This window comes from Paramormyrops kingsleyae, chromosome 1 (genome assembly GCF_048594095.1).
Source record: "Paramormyrops kingsleyae isolate MSU_618 chromosome 1, PKINGS_0.4, whole genome shotgun sequence".
NCBI lineage: Eukaryota > Metazoa > Chordata > Actinopteri > Osteoglossiformes > Mormyridae > Paramormyrops > Paramormyrops kingsleyae.
Genome location: NC_132797.1, coordinates 1,955,942 through 1,970,135, shown reverse-complemented (window position 1 = coordinate 1,970,135; position 14,194 = coordinate 1,955,942). Strand labels below are relative to the sequence as shown.

The following is a 14,194-nucleotide window of genomic DNA, read 5'->3' as shown; positions in this document are numbered from 1 at the left end:
ATTCATGTGCGCGTCTTGCAGCAGCTCAGCAGTCAGCCCTGCTGCATGCTGGGATATTGTGCCTTTCCCCCGAGCTCAGATGGCTCCTGTTTGTGTCATTAAGCATAGCGGTGTCCTTCCTGCCTCTTGGATGGTGCTTAGAAAACAAACAGCAGAGCTCCCTGTGGCCCCCGGCCGCTCTCTGTCAGGCGCTGCCGTGGGTGAGGAGGGAGGGGGGAACCCTTAGGAGCGAGTCAGATGGCTCGTAGTGGGGTATCTCCAGGCATTCAGCTCTGCCCCGTTTGGCTGACGAGGCCCCCAGTTTAAAGATAGTGATGGCATGTTGTCGTTGAACCCGTGTGTTGAAGGGGGATTCCTTCAGGTAGTCAGTGGCACTCACGGCTGGGCATTGACATTTCTCCACCCACCAAGCCGCGACCTGGAAGACGTGTAGTTCCCCACGGCACTCGCACACGTGGGTGTCCAACACAAGCGCATTTTCCTGCTAGGTGAACATTTTCACGCGGCAATCGTGCTGCACATGCATTAAGTGCAATACATGCAACACAATTGCTTGTACACAGATTACACTGTGAAAAATCTATTTCATTTAAAGCCTTTAACAGCCCACTTGTTCATTCTAAATCAAGCTGCAGAGGCTGCTGCTGCTTCACCATATGTAGCTGAATGGGTTCAAAACAAAGGCTGCGATGCAACATGAAAAACAAGTTTTTTTTTTTTTTTAATTAGAGGTCTTATGTACGATCTCGAAAAATAGGTTTACGTTCCTTTGAGAAAATCAAATACACCGAAGGCTGGATTCAATAAGCTGGTTGGTATGAGAGCGCGTTTCGCTCCGCAAAGCCTCGTGTACGAAAGCTCTCTGTGCCTCTACCCGTCTGATCTCAGGTGTGTGTCTGTCTTAAAGGATTACCACACGACTGAAATAATTTAACCGCACGCCACGACTGTATGGTGAAGGATGAGAGGAACTGTCAGTAGCCCTAGTCAGGGTCGTGGCCGAGGGGAGGGCCGCCATTAAATGCAATTTATTCCATTTCTGGCTGGATGAAGGGGGGGAACGCAGTCCCATAGTCCCACGGTCGGCAGGTCTGTCACACGTCGCTGTCGAGGTCAGTCCCGGGGGAATCTCATTTACAGCTGGGGTTAAGATAGATGGGGCCTTTTCTCCAAAGGCCGAGCAAATAGTTTAATTACATCACCCTGTCTCGGGAACCCGAGTGAGGGAATCGATGCTGGGGAGGAGGACTCTGTTTCTGTGTTTCCCCTACGATGTTGATGTCTTAATCCCAGTCACACTGTATCAACGAGCTTTGACTGGGTGGACTGTGATCAGGTGGTCTGTGGGAGTGAGCCAATAGCGGCCTGTCATTGCGCTAATGGAAAACCACTTTCCTGTCATGCTTCAGGCTTCCTGGAAAGGCCTCCTGCCCAAAGCCAGCAGATAAGCCCTTGTATTTCAGCCGCTCACCGCTCTGCCTGTGCCGGGAAGAGCCACACCGGAAGGAACCTCCGATTGTTCTTCACGTTTGGCTGCTGCGGGTCACGTTTGAAGGGCTTGCGAATCGGAGAACGACGGCATGCTTCTGTGTCGCATGTCATTCCCAGTTCTGGTGAACAGCTGCAGTGTCATAACACCGGTCTCTGATTGGCCGGAGTTGGGGAGCATTAATATTCGGCATTGCTGGAGTGTGAGTGTGACATCGTGGGTCTCGGCCGTATATGATTCGCCCCCCGCCGCTCCGGAAGGAGTGATAGCTCAGGATTCCCCAGCCAGCTCCCCCCCCAACCCCCAATAGTCTGTGACCTCTGACCTCTGCTGAATGATAAATGTGTCACTTCTCATGACAGCTGGATCCCAGCCAGCCCCCCCCCCCCATGTCTCTTCCCATTCTTGCTGTGAATTATTCCCCCATGCAGGTATAAAATGATCCGCTCCCATCACAAATGGCATTGTTTCTGACAGGTTCATTAAAGGGGGGGTGGTCAAAATTAAGGCAGGGACAGATTCTACATATACCTATTTTTCTGGTGAATGGCATTGCTGACGAGCGGCTTAGTGGATCGATAGCAGAGGTGCCAGATCGACACGCTCTTTGGTGCAGTTTGTCTGAGTGGCCATTTTAAATTGTTGGTCTTGTTTTATATTGTCAGGTTTATGAATATGAATTTATTTTTCCTTTCTTTGTGCTGAAGATTGGGGGAATCCATCTTGACGAGAGTACAATTGTCCCCATCTTATTGTGACTGAAACATCAGAAAATGTCTGCGTCAGTGTGTGTGTCACCTGCATCCGTGTCACAACAGATGGAGCAGAAATACAAGCTGCTGAAGATCCTACAGGGCTAATTACGCACCAGGGCTGCCCCCCCCCGACCTTTCCTCGGGTTTAAGGAGAGGTCACATCTGAGACCATAGCATCATTCGGAAAATAACCTCTGCATTTTCTTAGCATGTCCTTGCTGTTTCCGGTCCATGGCAGCCATTTACCTAAGTGGTGCTGACCCAGCGGGGCTGAGCAGGAGCTAATGTAATCTGTCTGCATCGGTACCGTTCACAAGGACCGGGCGACGGCCTCACCACTGACCAATCACATGGCGGCGTGGCGAGTCAACGCAAACCTTTCAGAAGGCGGCTGTTCCTCGGTGAGTTTGTTGTCTCCCCCCAGTCCGTCTTCAGCGGAGGGTTTAATCGTTTAATCAGGCGGCACACGCCCCCCCTGCGAGACGAGCTCTCATCCAGCAAAATTAAAGAAGCACAAATGTAATTACTGCCCCTCCACTGGCCTTGCTGCTAAGCCCCCCCGGCACCTGGGAGGGGCGTGGCATTTCCTGTACCTGTGGAAAGTGTTGGGGGGGGGGGGGGTCTTTTTGTGGAGCTGCCTCTCGGGACCCGTTGCCCCCGCTGCATACCAGCAGGATATCATTGATACGATTTCATACTCCTCCTTTTTTAAAAATGCAGCATCTCGCAGGTGGGGGGCTGTTATCCCTCATTGGCAGTCCCCCGCTTTGGCCCGCTGGTGTCTCACGGATGAAGTGATGCTTGAGGCGGGGGCGACGCTGGGCCGGGAGGGGGGGGCGGAAGGGGGTGGTGACTGGAAGCTGCAGTGTTCAGCTGCGTGATCTATCTGACCTTTCTCAGACAGCAAGAACCTGAGCACTAAGGTACCTGAGAGTCTTTGAAGCGGGGGACCCCCCACCTGACCAGCTCCCTCCTGCGTCAGCCCTGCAGGGGGGGGGGGGGGGTCAGCGGCAGGTTGGGACAGGAGAACTCAGGCGCTAATGGCAGCACTGCGGGGGGCTCAGCATGCTGGGCTGTGGTGTCCCACCGGGAACCCGAAAGATGTTCCGTCCTAGAGGATCAATCCGTCCGGCTTGCTGCCCATGGAAGGAGCTCAGGGAACCGTCACAAGGCGCCACCCACTCTGAGTGCCCTAAACTCTCACGGAAAGCTCCTTCACAGGATGGGAAACACCCCCTCCAAGGGCGGCCGTGCAGCCACTCATATCTCACCATTTTCTTCTTGGTCCACAGAACTGAGGTACCAAAGAGTCAGAGCGATTGTGTGGAGCAGGGTTAGGGTTAAATGGCCTAAATTATACAAATACCTATAGTTAAAACTGAGACTTGTCCTGTGAGTCTATAAGAAAATCTAAAAGCTTGAGTCTCATTGGGTTAATACTGTGTCTGTAAGTCTGTAAGCTGGGGTCTGATTGGGTTAAGAGTAACCCTGTAAATCTTTAAGCTTGAGGGTTTATTGGGTAAATACTGTGTTTGTAAATCTGTAAGCTCTGGTCTCATTGGGCTAATAATGACAGTGTAGATAAGCTCTGATCTTATTGAGTTAGTAGGCTAACACTCATTTGGCATGGGATTGAACCATCGGGTGCAATATACATATGTGACCTTAGCCAATCTTGCTGCTTTTCCATCTACAGAAAAAAAGATATTTCTTGTTCAACTGGCTTTAAACTTAAGCTAAGTTGCACCCAAAACAATAATCACACCCCAGACCCCTTCTTGGAACCAGAAGTGCCTCCATCTATGGAACTCAAAAATTAATACGCTCACGAGAACAATTAACATAAATATATTCTGCAGAAATACAAACTCCTTATGTAGGGTTGCATTGTTCGTCAGCGTCTGCCCATGTTGCTTTGTTACTTATTTATTTCCTTTCTCAAAGACAATGGTGCCCCAACAGATGACGAAAGGCTACATTCTGGTGGGGAATTGAATTTGCTGCCTAACTAGCAGTTGTCCATACTGCTCGTTCATGTGATTAAGTTGTCTGTCATCAAGTGAGATGTAACATTTTTTTGCCTGGGGGGTGCAGCGGGGGCAGATTGTAACCCCAGCAGCTTTGCTCTGTATTCTGAGTCGTTTTGCATGACTGCAGGTTCCTTGTCACCTCAGAGCCTGACATGCAGCCCTCCCTGCGTCCGTCTCGGCCAGAGTGACCGACAGCAGCAGGCTGCTTAATTAGCTGCCGCCTCCAATTAACTCCAGCTAGGAGACCTGATGGATTGAGTCCATGACCGTTTTGACAGGACACACGGTTCGCGTGTGAGATGTGAACCCAGGACGCACGGTTTGCATGTGAGATGTGAACCCAGGACGCGCGGTTCGCGTGTGAGGTGTGAACCCAGGACGCACGGTTCGCGTGTGAGGTGTGAACCCAGGACGCACGGTTCGTGTGTGAGATGTGAACCCAATATTTCCTGTATTGAGAGCCTATGCCCCACGGTACCTGCCGGCCCGGTCTCCCGCCACAGATCAGTCAAACGCATCGCGCACATGTGGCAGCTTTTATTCTGCTCTTTGTTTTTCACATTGGCGGTTTAAGCGGGAGGTCAGGCAGTCACTCATCTCTGCCGGTTCCCCACAAGTCTCATCTTGCAATATCACCTGATGGAAAGATGATAATGAATCTCAATTCCGAAAGTGACTCCCGCAGTGGAAATTATAAGGCATGCGAACAAAGTCGCTGTGGCATTAAAGCCACGCCGGCAGTACAGTACGAGGGACACCAGCGCTACAGCAGAAAGGACAGACTGGAACCTAATGCTCACGGTTAAATAGAAAAATACCCAAGGAGTTCAGTTTGTTCAAAGGTATGTGATCATATAATATGTGTGTAATCAAAATTGGCAAATTCATTAAATACAGTACCTCTGTCAGCAATGGTCAATTGAATCCAATTTGGTTTCAATTACCGACTTGCACAGCCATTTAATCCCAGCATTGTGTATTTATTAATGTGATGTGACTTAGCAAGCGAAGCAGATGTCACCGATCCTTCAGTGAATGCCCTGTACCCTCTGGGGAGCGCGTGGGGGGTTGGGGGGTGTCCGTGGTCTGCGGCTCCATACATTTCGCCCCTGCGGTGCTCGGCCTGGGGAGACTTGAGGAGATAGAAATAGTCTTCTTTATTTAGTGAATAAAAAACAATCTGCAATTGACGCTGTCCCCCCAACCCTGAGTAATTAATTATGAACTCCGTCTCTTGAAGTCGGACAGTCCTTTTTTGGAGATTCCAACCTTGAGCCATTACAGTTTTGCCCAAACTGGCCTTTTTGCCCTGTTTTCAGTTAAAACAAATGCATTATGGCTGAAAATCAGAAAGAACAACTGGTCCGCTGGTGACTGTCCATGGGCAGCTGTTGGCACCGAGTATCGGGAATTCTCTTTGTTTACGCTTGTTGCCAATAATTCCCAACAACTGTCACAAATGTGTTTTTTATTTGATGCTCCTTGCACATAGGATTATTTGGCTCATTTGAAGCGATTTCAATAAAGCCTCATTTTCGGATAAAATCTCGTATCTGGTCCAGTTTGCATAGGAGTGTCTGTTATTGTGGCTATGTCGCTGTGTCCCTCTACTCCTGAGGGGGAGGGGGGGGGGGCATTTGTTTTTCTTTACACAGACAAGCTACAGTTAGTCATTCGGAGTTAAGAGAAATTTTCTGTGGGTAGTCAGGTGTTTCTATGACGATTGGAGTTCAATAGAAAATGGCTCATCTTCCAGTAAATGCTGGCATAAATGTCAGGGATGTTTGTTCTGGAAGAGCAGGAGATGTCTCCTGTGTGGGTGTTGTGTGCACAATGTTCTCTTTCTTTCCTCAGAAAACCTTTGCTCAAATAGGAAATGATTTGTTATTTTTTTCACTATAGCTAATTCAGCTGCTGCCTTTTGTCTCCCCCAGGGACAGAGAAGGTTGGCAGAGACTCCATCTACGAGCAGGAGGGCAAGGTGCAGTTCGTGATCGACGCCGTGTACGCCATGGCGCATGCCCTGCACCGCATGCATCGGCAGCTCTGCTCCGGATACCTGGGCCTCTGTCCCCGCATGAGCAACATCGACGGCAAGGAGCTGCTCATGCACATCCGGGCCGTCAGCTTCAACGGTGTGTGGGCCGTTCGCTGGGCTTTAGCCGGCACCCTGTGAGGCTGCACATGGTCAAATCTCACGTTTTGCTGCTCTAAGGAGAAAAAGGGAAGATGGTCCATTGGCCGGTTCCTGTAGGGCTGGCGTGCCGGTGGTCTGAGAACCTTCCGATAGGGCAGGTTGCATCTTGTAAACTGAGGGGTAGCCTGTTGATGCCGGTGGAGACTCTCCATTGCTCACATTTTCCTCACTCATTCCCAAAGGCCAAAATGTGGAACAGAATGAGCCCTTTACCACCGACTGGGTGTTTTTCTGTTACCTTCAGTTAATTCACTTTGCATACTTTCTGCAGCTCGCTGCTTTGCTGTATCACTGGCAGAATCAAAGAGCTTTAAATTGAAGGTGACATAACTGAAGTGCACTGTCTTTGCTTCTGTACATGTACTAGACTTTCTTCCATTGTAGTTTAAAGTCGGCAGCCTTATTGCACTAGGTTACCAGCTTAGTTCAACATGTGCATTGATACCTTGAGTACTTGAGGCCTTCCCGCGCCATCGGAGCGCGGAGTTCCTCCTTCTGCTGTCAGGGCTCAGCTTAATCTCAGATGGTGGCCGTCCGTCGGGATTCTGGCGGCTTCGCGAGAGTTTACCTGCGCGGGATTACGGGGCTTTGGACGCCCGCCGATGGAGGGGCCGCTGTCCCCGGCCTGCGTCTGCTACGTCAGGCTGCCGGCTGGAGATGGATTTAACGAGCAGTAATGTGTCTGCATCCTGAAAAAACACCTTTGGGCGAGAAAAACAGCTCCAGGTGCTGGAGGGTGAAGTGTGGAGAATGTGATTTATATAAACTGGCTCAGCTGGCTCTGTTACTGGATGGCTCCTGTTATGGATTCCACAATATGGGTGTTGAGCTTTGAGGGCACGTCATTAACCACGGCGCTACCTGCTGGCCAGTGCTGATATTGATGGGATTTTTTTATAGCTCATTCATGCTAGTGCAGATAGTCAACTTGAAGACGACTCTTCAGTTTTTATTTGAAGACTTCACACTGTCAAACGATGCGTCACCCTCCTTGCGTTGCCTTACTGATCCCGCTTATACTTAAAAAAAGCATTTTTAGCCTGGTGACTGTGTGCTTACATGCCCCTCCAGGAAGCCCTGCTCTGTGAAAGCTAGACCCAGCCATGTGATTTGTTTTCTGCTTGCTGATTGGGCATTCAGCTTACCGATGCTAGCTGGAGTGTGATTGGATGGGACTCTGAAAGAGCCCTCACAGATCAGGAACAGGGTGCTGGGCTCATACCAATCAAGCCAACCTAAAGCGCAATAGCCTATGCCCTGTCCACACTTAGCAAAGACACATTTTAATTTATTGGTTGTGGTGGGAATTACAGAGTTTGGTGGCCTCCCTACCCCAGACCCCCACATCTTGGAAAGCCAGACCCCCCTGGCATAGGACAGGATAGCTGAGCTCCTCTGTGAGTCGCCCCCAGGGCCCTCCTGCCTCAGCACGGCTCCTCGTGGCTGTAAGAGCCCCGTGTTTTTGATTCGCACTGCAGAAATCACTTAATTAACCACACAGGAAGTCAGACAGTCTGCTCAGAGTCTCTGGCTCAGCCGGTCCTGTTCGGCTTCAGCGTACGATGTTAGTCTTTCTCCATTCTCACACCATCTGCCTCTCTGCTTTGCTCCCTTTATTCCGCAAGACCTCCTATAGCCGCGGATGCTGTTTATTTTCATAATTGTGTCATTACGCATTCACCATTACGGCTGCGATTAGCGCTGCCATTTAAGAGAGATACATCGTTTTTCTCAAAGCTTAAAATGTTCCCATTTGGCCAAAGCAGTCAGAGAGATGTCATTTAATCATTTTCTGCTATCAGCCTGCAGAATGACTTTGTGCAGCTCAGACTGATTACACCCCTTCGACAGTGACGGGCCTCGTCCTGCTGGACATTGTCGCTTTTACAGACCTCTCGCTGCTCTCATCTGCAGGACATATGTCCTTGTCGCTTTTACAGACCTCTCACTGCTCTCATCTGCAGGACATATGTCCTTGTCGCTTTTACAGACCTCTCGCTGCTCTCTTCTGCAGGACATATGTCCTTGTCGCTTTTACAGACCTCTCACTGCTCTCATCTGCAGGACATATGTCCTTGTCGCTTTTACAGACCTCTCGCTGCTCTCATCTGCAGGACATATGTCCTTGTCGCTTTTACAGACCTCTCGCTGCTCTCTTCTGCAGGACATATGTCCTTGTCGCTTTTACAGACCTCTCGCTGCTCTCATCTGCAGGACATATGTCCTTGTCGCTTTTACAGACCTCTCGCTGCTCTCATCTGCAGGACATATGTCCTTGTCGCTTTTACAGACCTCTCGCTGCTCTCATCTGCAGGACATATGTCCTTGTCGCTTTTACAGACCTCTCGCTGCTCTCTTCTGCAGGACATATGTCCTTGTCGCTTTTACAGACCTCTCGCTGCTCTCTTCTGCAGGACATATGTCCTTGTCGCTTTTACAGACCTCTCGCTGCTCTCTTCTGCAGGACATATGTCCTTGTCGCTTTTACAGACCTCTCGCTGCTCTCATCTGCAGGACATATGTCCTTGTCGCTTTTACAGACCTCTCGCTGCTCTCATCTGCAGGACATATGTCCTTGTCGCTTTTACAGACCTCTCGCTGCTCTCTTCTGCAGGACATATGTCCTTGTCGCTTTTACAGACCTCTCGCTGCTCTCATCTGCAGGACATATGTCCTTGTCGCTTTTACAGACCTCTCGCTGCTCTCATCTGCAGGACATATGTCCTTGTCGCTTTTACAGACCTCTCGCTGCTCTCATCTGCAGGACATATGTCCTTGTCGCTTTTACAGACCTCTCGCTGCTCTCATCTGCAGGACATATGTCCTTGTCGCTTTTACAGACCTCTCGCTGCTCTCATCTGCAGGACATATGTCCTTGCGCTCCATTCTTCTACATACATACAGTGGTGCTGAAAAGTTTGCGATCCATTTAGAATGTTCTCTATTTCTGTATAAACTTCACATAAAACGTGATCAGATTTTCACGTAAGTCCTAGAACTAGATAAAGAGAAGCCAGTCAGGGAAATGACACAGAATATTATATTTATTCCTTTATTTATTGAGGACAGTGATCCAATGTTACATATTTGTGTATGAACAGTCCTGCACATCAGCTTGGGGAGTTTTAATGCACCTCACAGAACAGCATCAATGGAGGAGCAGCGTCACTGCTGTGTATCGATCGATAACCTGCCGGAAGTAGGGGAGGCATTCAGGATAAATGAAAAGAACTGAGAAGCAGATTGGAATATTATTCATTCCCCAGTCCCAGGAATTAAATCATTTGTTTTCAGTTTTTGAAAATAGTTTGCGTGTGAGAGATTTTACCTGATTTTGACAACATTTTGTAAAGGCATCATATTCGACATACCACACCCTCTGTGGGGAAGATCACGGCAGCCTTCATGGGGGGGGCAGTCACAGCTGTGTCTCATTGTACAGGCGTGGATCTCAGACAGTTCAGATCAGTTTTTTTGGACCCCTGTGTCACTGTGTCACACACTTTGTCACCTTACTGCTGGAGGGTAATAGGCTCAGATCCAAAAAATATAATCCCAAATCATTCTGGTACCTTAGCATGCATATCTTTTACATTTGCCGGATCCTTCCAGAGCTCCATGGATGGGTGTGAGCGTGTTTATCAGAGGTGATGTCGCCCCCAGCACAGGCTTAACTCGCTGTGTTTTACTTTGCCTTACAGTGCTGACATCATTCCCCAAGTCGGATCTGAAACATGCCAGTTTCTCTTTTGTTTCGCGCCTCACCTGTGTGACACGAGCTGCTCAACCAGCTGCTTTTTCTCTCTTTCCATCTTCTTGCGGTCTGGTTCCACCGCCCGTCCCACAAAAAGTGTCTGTTACCACCCAGGACTTGCCCATCCCGTGAAAAGTGAAACCAGACCGGACAGACAAATGCCACTCCGGGTGGACAGACGTCAAGCCGGCCAGACAAACGTCATGGGTAGAAGAACGTTACACTAGGCAGAAAAAGGCCACGCCAAGTAGACAAACGTCACGGGCAGACAAATGTCACGGCGGGCAGACAAACATCACTCCCTCACTGCGTTCAATTAAAACTATAAGGACAATAACCCTGATGTAGATGAGCAGTGGGGGACAGGCTCTCCCCACAGGAGTCTGATATTCAGAACCAGTAGAGCGCCCCAGCCCGACAGGCCCCCATACGTCATTCGTCTCTTCCCAAGGCTTGTTGATGTTGAACGAATGCTGTCTCTCTCCAGCTTCCCACTTCCTCTCGTTATCACTGGCAGAGCATCCATGCAGATCGGCTGAGTAGCATGGCTTCTTCCCAGCGATTCCCACTGGCATCAAAACGAGACACCAATCCCTCACTGGTACCCAGAGGCCCTCCTATGTTTGGGGGGGGGGGGGGCATGGGGGCGCGCGGGTGCCCATTTTGAGGCCCCGTTTTAGTGGAGGCCACCTTCTAGGGTATCATGTCCTTTATAGCAACAGATCACAGCATCTATCCAATAGTCCTGCCCGCCACGTTTGGCTGTAAGGCGAGTTTGGAGGGAATACGGACATGGGCGGTTAGCTGGTTAGCGGTTAGCGCCAGTCCCCGCTGGCTCGGCGGCTGCAGCCATGCAGCGAGTTAACAAGTGGCGGTTTCCCACGGCAATGCGGCAGAGCCTGGCTGGTTCACCTGCCGCGTGACATCCCATCACATTTAAGGGCATATGGCTGCAGCTGATCTTAACAGAAGGCAGAATTAAATGTGCGAAACATTTGTCACTGTTTACAGATCCAAAAAAATTGTCTAATATTCACAATACCTGTGAAGCCAATGTGTGATGTGTGCTGACGTGCGAAACTTGTACCGCTGGCGGTCACATGCATGGGGGGGGGGTGAGGGCCTGTACTGGAAAACGTTCAGTTTGGGAGACTTTGTCTTTCACTTCCTGAGCGACTCTTTCAGCTACAGGAGTTGATCCCACCTCAGACTTTTAGTTAAACTGCATGCTGTTGCACTGCATAGTGCAGTTCTCCGAGTGCTTTAAACATAATAGGACTGAGGAATAATTGAATTTGTCCTCATTAACTGACTGACTAAGCACCATACCGCACGGCTGTGTGCACAGCCCAGTGATTGGCCCACGGCCAGCAAAAAGCTGTGTCACCTGGCTGCTGATTGGCTAAGAGCCAGCAGAATGGTTCCGTGCTGCAGCTCCGCACTGGCCCTTGGAGATGTCGGTCCGAGTTTAATCACATGAACTTGATCAACAGCTTTGCTTTATTATCAGTCATAGATTGATTGCCGCGACAAGCACAACTCGAAACCATGTTTTGACAGTGACAGGATGAGCAACTCCTCTTATTATTACACTATCATTCATTACTATTAAATAAATGCAGATGCAGGGGAGATTCTAGGATTTTTTTTATATGAGAGGCTTGGGGGGGGGGGGGGGAACTGAGGCATAGGGGCCAACCTTATCATTAGCCAATTAAATATTTTGAATTGGTGAGTGACAGGGGAGGATCCCTGCAGTGGCCAATCAGCTTTCAGTTGGGGCTGGTGCCCCTGTGGCCCCTCCTCTGTATATGCCCTTGTGACCCCATCCTGTTTGCCCATAAACGTGTCCATCTCTCTGCCCCTATGTTTTTCCTAAAAATGCTCAGCCATGGTCTCCCCACTCCTCCCCACTCAAATGCCGTTAGACTTTATAAAAATGCCGCCTTGTTGAATTCCAGCAAGCAGCAGTGCCCTTTCCCTTGGGATCTAACCCTGAAATAAAGCCCCACAACTGGCGATATGCATCTCCTCCATAACGATGGCCTTAAGCTACCCCCATGGGGGCAGCTTAGACTCCCTCAGCTCAGCACGGCGGGGAGGGGGGGGGAGGCTCACTCTTGGTGAGGGCAGCGGAATGCAGTCTCTGTGTGCCACACCGTCACCAACGGCGTAACCAGCAAACTGCGATGTGTGAAGGAAGGAATGTTGGGTGAATAACTGGGAGGATGCGCCGCCCTGCCGGCGAGCGTGTGAGTGAGTCTGGGAGGATGCGCCGCCGTGCCGGCGAGCGTGTGAGTGAGTCTGGGAGGATGCGCCGCCGTGCCGGCGAGCGTGTGAGTGAGTCTGGGAGGATGCGCCGCCCTGCCGGCGAGCGTGTGAGTGAGTCTGGGAGGATGTGCCGCCCTGCCGGCGAGCGTGTGAGTGAGTCTGGGAGGATGCGCCGCCCTGCCGGCGAGCGTGTGAGTTGCCCTGGCATGACCTGCCCTGACCAGACGCCACATCAACACACCAGCTATCGAACAGCGTCGGGAATGATGTGGGGAAATGCTGAGGTGCTGCGGGGCGGTCTTCTGTGCTTCAGTGACAGTCAGCGACTCCAGTGTTTACTGGAGCTCGGAAATGGGGCCGGCTGACCCTGGACCAGTGGCTCTAGCTGAGTCACATTTCTGTCTTCCCAGCTAAATGTATTCGGCGTGAATGAGTCCCTCCCTCACACCTTGCAGACTCCCTCTCCGTAAATTTTGCGAGATCGTTGGTGATCAAGAAGGGGTATTTGCAACCTCAGAAGGGGGCACTTTCAGTTGTTCATTGTGGCGACCTCCCCCCACCCATAGCCTGATCCTGCATGTAATGTCAACACTCCTGCAAGTGAGGGTGGGGTCCCTCCCTTTTCAGACAGTCCCAGATGAGAAAGGGCCACCCGGGAGCGTGCATCTGGATGGGGGGTCGAGGAGCTCACAGGTTCCCCTGAATTTCATGCTTTTGTAGAGCAATCCCTCCCCAGGCAAATGAATGAAGAGAGATAAACAGTCACCAGGTGAGGGTGGGTGGATTGTAGCTCTAAGCAGAGTGACTAATGAAACATTCAGGAAGCAGCACTTTCCACCTCATCCTAGGTGGGGGAGGGGGGGCATTTAAGAAATCACACTTGCAGATACAGGATGATACCCTCAGCACACTGTAAAGCTTCAGGAAGAATAAACAATAAGCTTAATGCAGTTTAATAGCCATATGATATGGGATTCTGTAATTGAGATGGTCTTTATGTCGGACATTAAGAGCAGTAAAAGTCATCGATCTGTGCATTTCCCCGTTCAGCTGACATCACAGTTTCATGGTGACGATCATGTCTGTCGGCCATTCTCTATGTCCCCTGGCGTGTCTTCCATTTTCTAATGTGCCCATACGTCTCGTTGAGAAAGCCGGCCGACATTTAGGCAAAGCATGACTAACCACTCGAGTGGCCGGGGGCTCATATCGAGGATCATAATTGGTACAGAGGAGCCAGCCTTTTTATTAGCCGATGATGGTTTGAATCGGTGAGTGATGGGGGGGGGGGGCACTCTGGGGGCCAATCAACTGGGGCCAGAGCCCCTATGCCCCGTCCCCCTGAGTTGAGAGAGGGGGCTTAATGTTGCTTCCCAAAGGGCCAATTGCTCGTCGTGCCCCTATGCAAACCACCTCCCCACTGAAACAGTGTAAAACCACAGCAGATTTGCGTGGCAGACAGAGAGCGCCATGTCACATACCATGCTGTCCCCAGGATACGTACCATGCTGTCCTCAGGATACTTACCATGCTGTCCTCAGGTTACGTACCATGCTGTCCTCAGGATACGTACCATGCTGTCCCCAGGATACGTACCATGCTGTCCCCAGGTTACGTACCATGCTGTCCCCAGGATACGTACCATGCTGTCCCCAGGATACGTACCATGCTGTCCCCAGGATACGTACCATGCTGTCC

The 14,194-nt window shown here is 50.5% G+C and overlaps 1 protein-coding gene across 5 annotated transcripts in view; it reads left to right on the top strand.

Moving 5' to 3' along the window:
* LOC111835584 (metabotropic glutamate receptor 8) overlaps positions 1-14,194 on the top strand; it is a 128,365-nt gene that overhangs the window by 91,589 nt on the left and 22,582 nt on the right. For all 5 annotated transcript variants that reach the window (XM_023796048.2, XM_023796047.2, XM_072713590.1 and 2 more), the window contains one exon: positions 6,209-6,409. In XM_023796048.2, the coding sequence (XP_023651816.2) occupies positions 6,209-6,409 (201 nt within the window). The remainder of the gene's footprint in view (positions 1-6,208; positions 6,410-14,194) is intronic.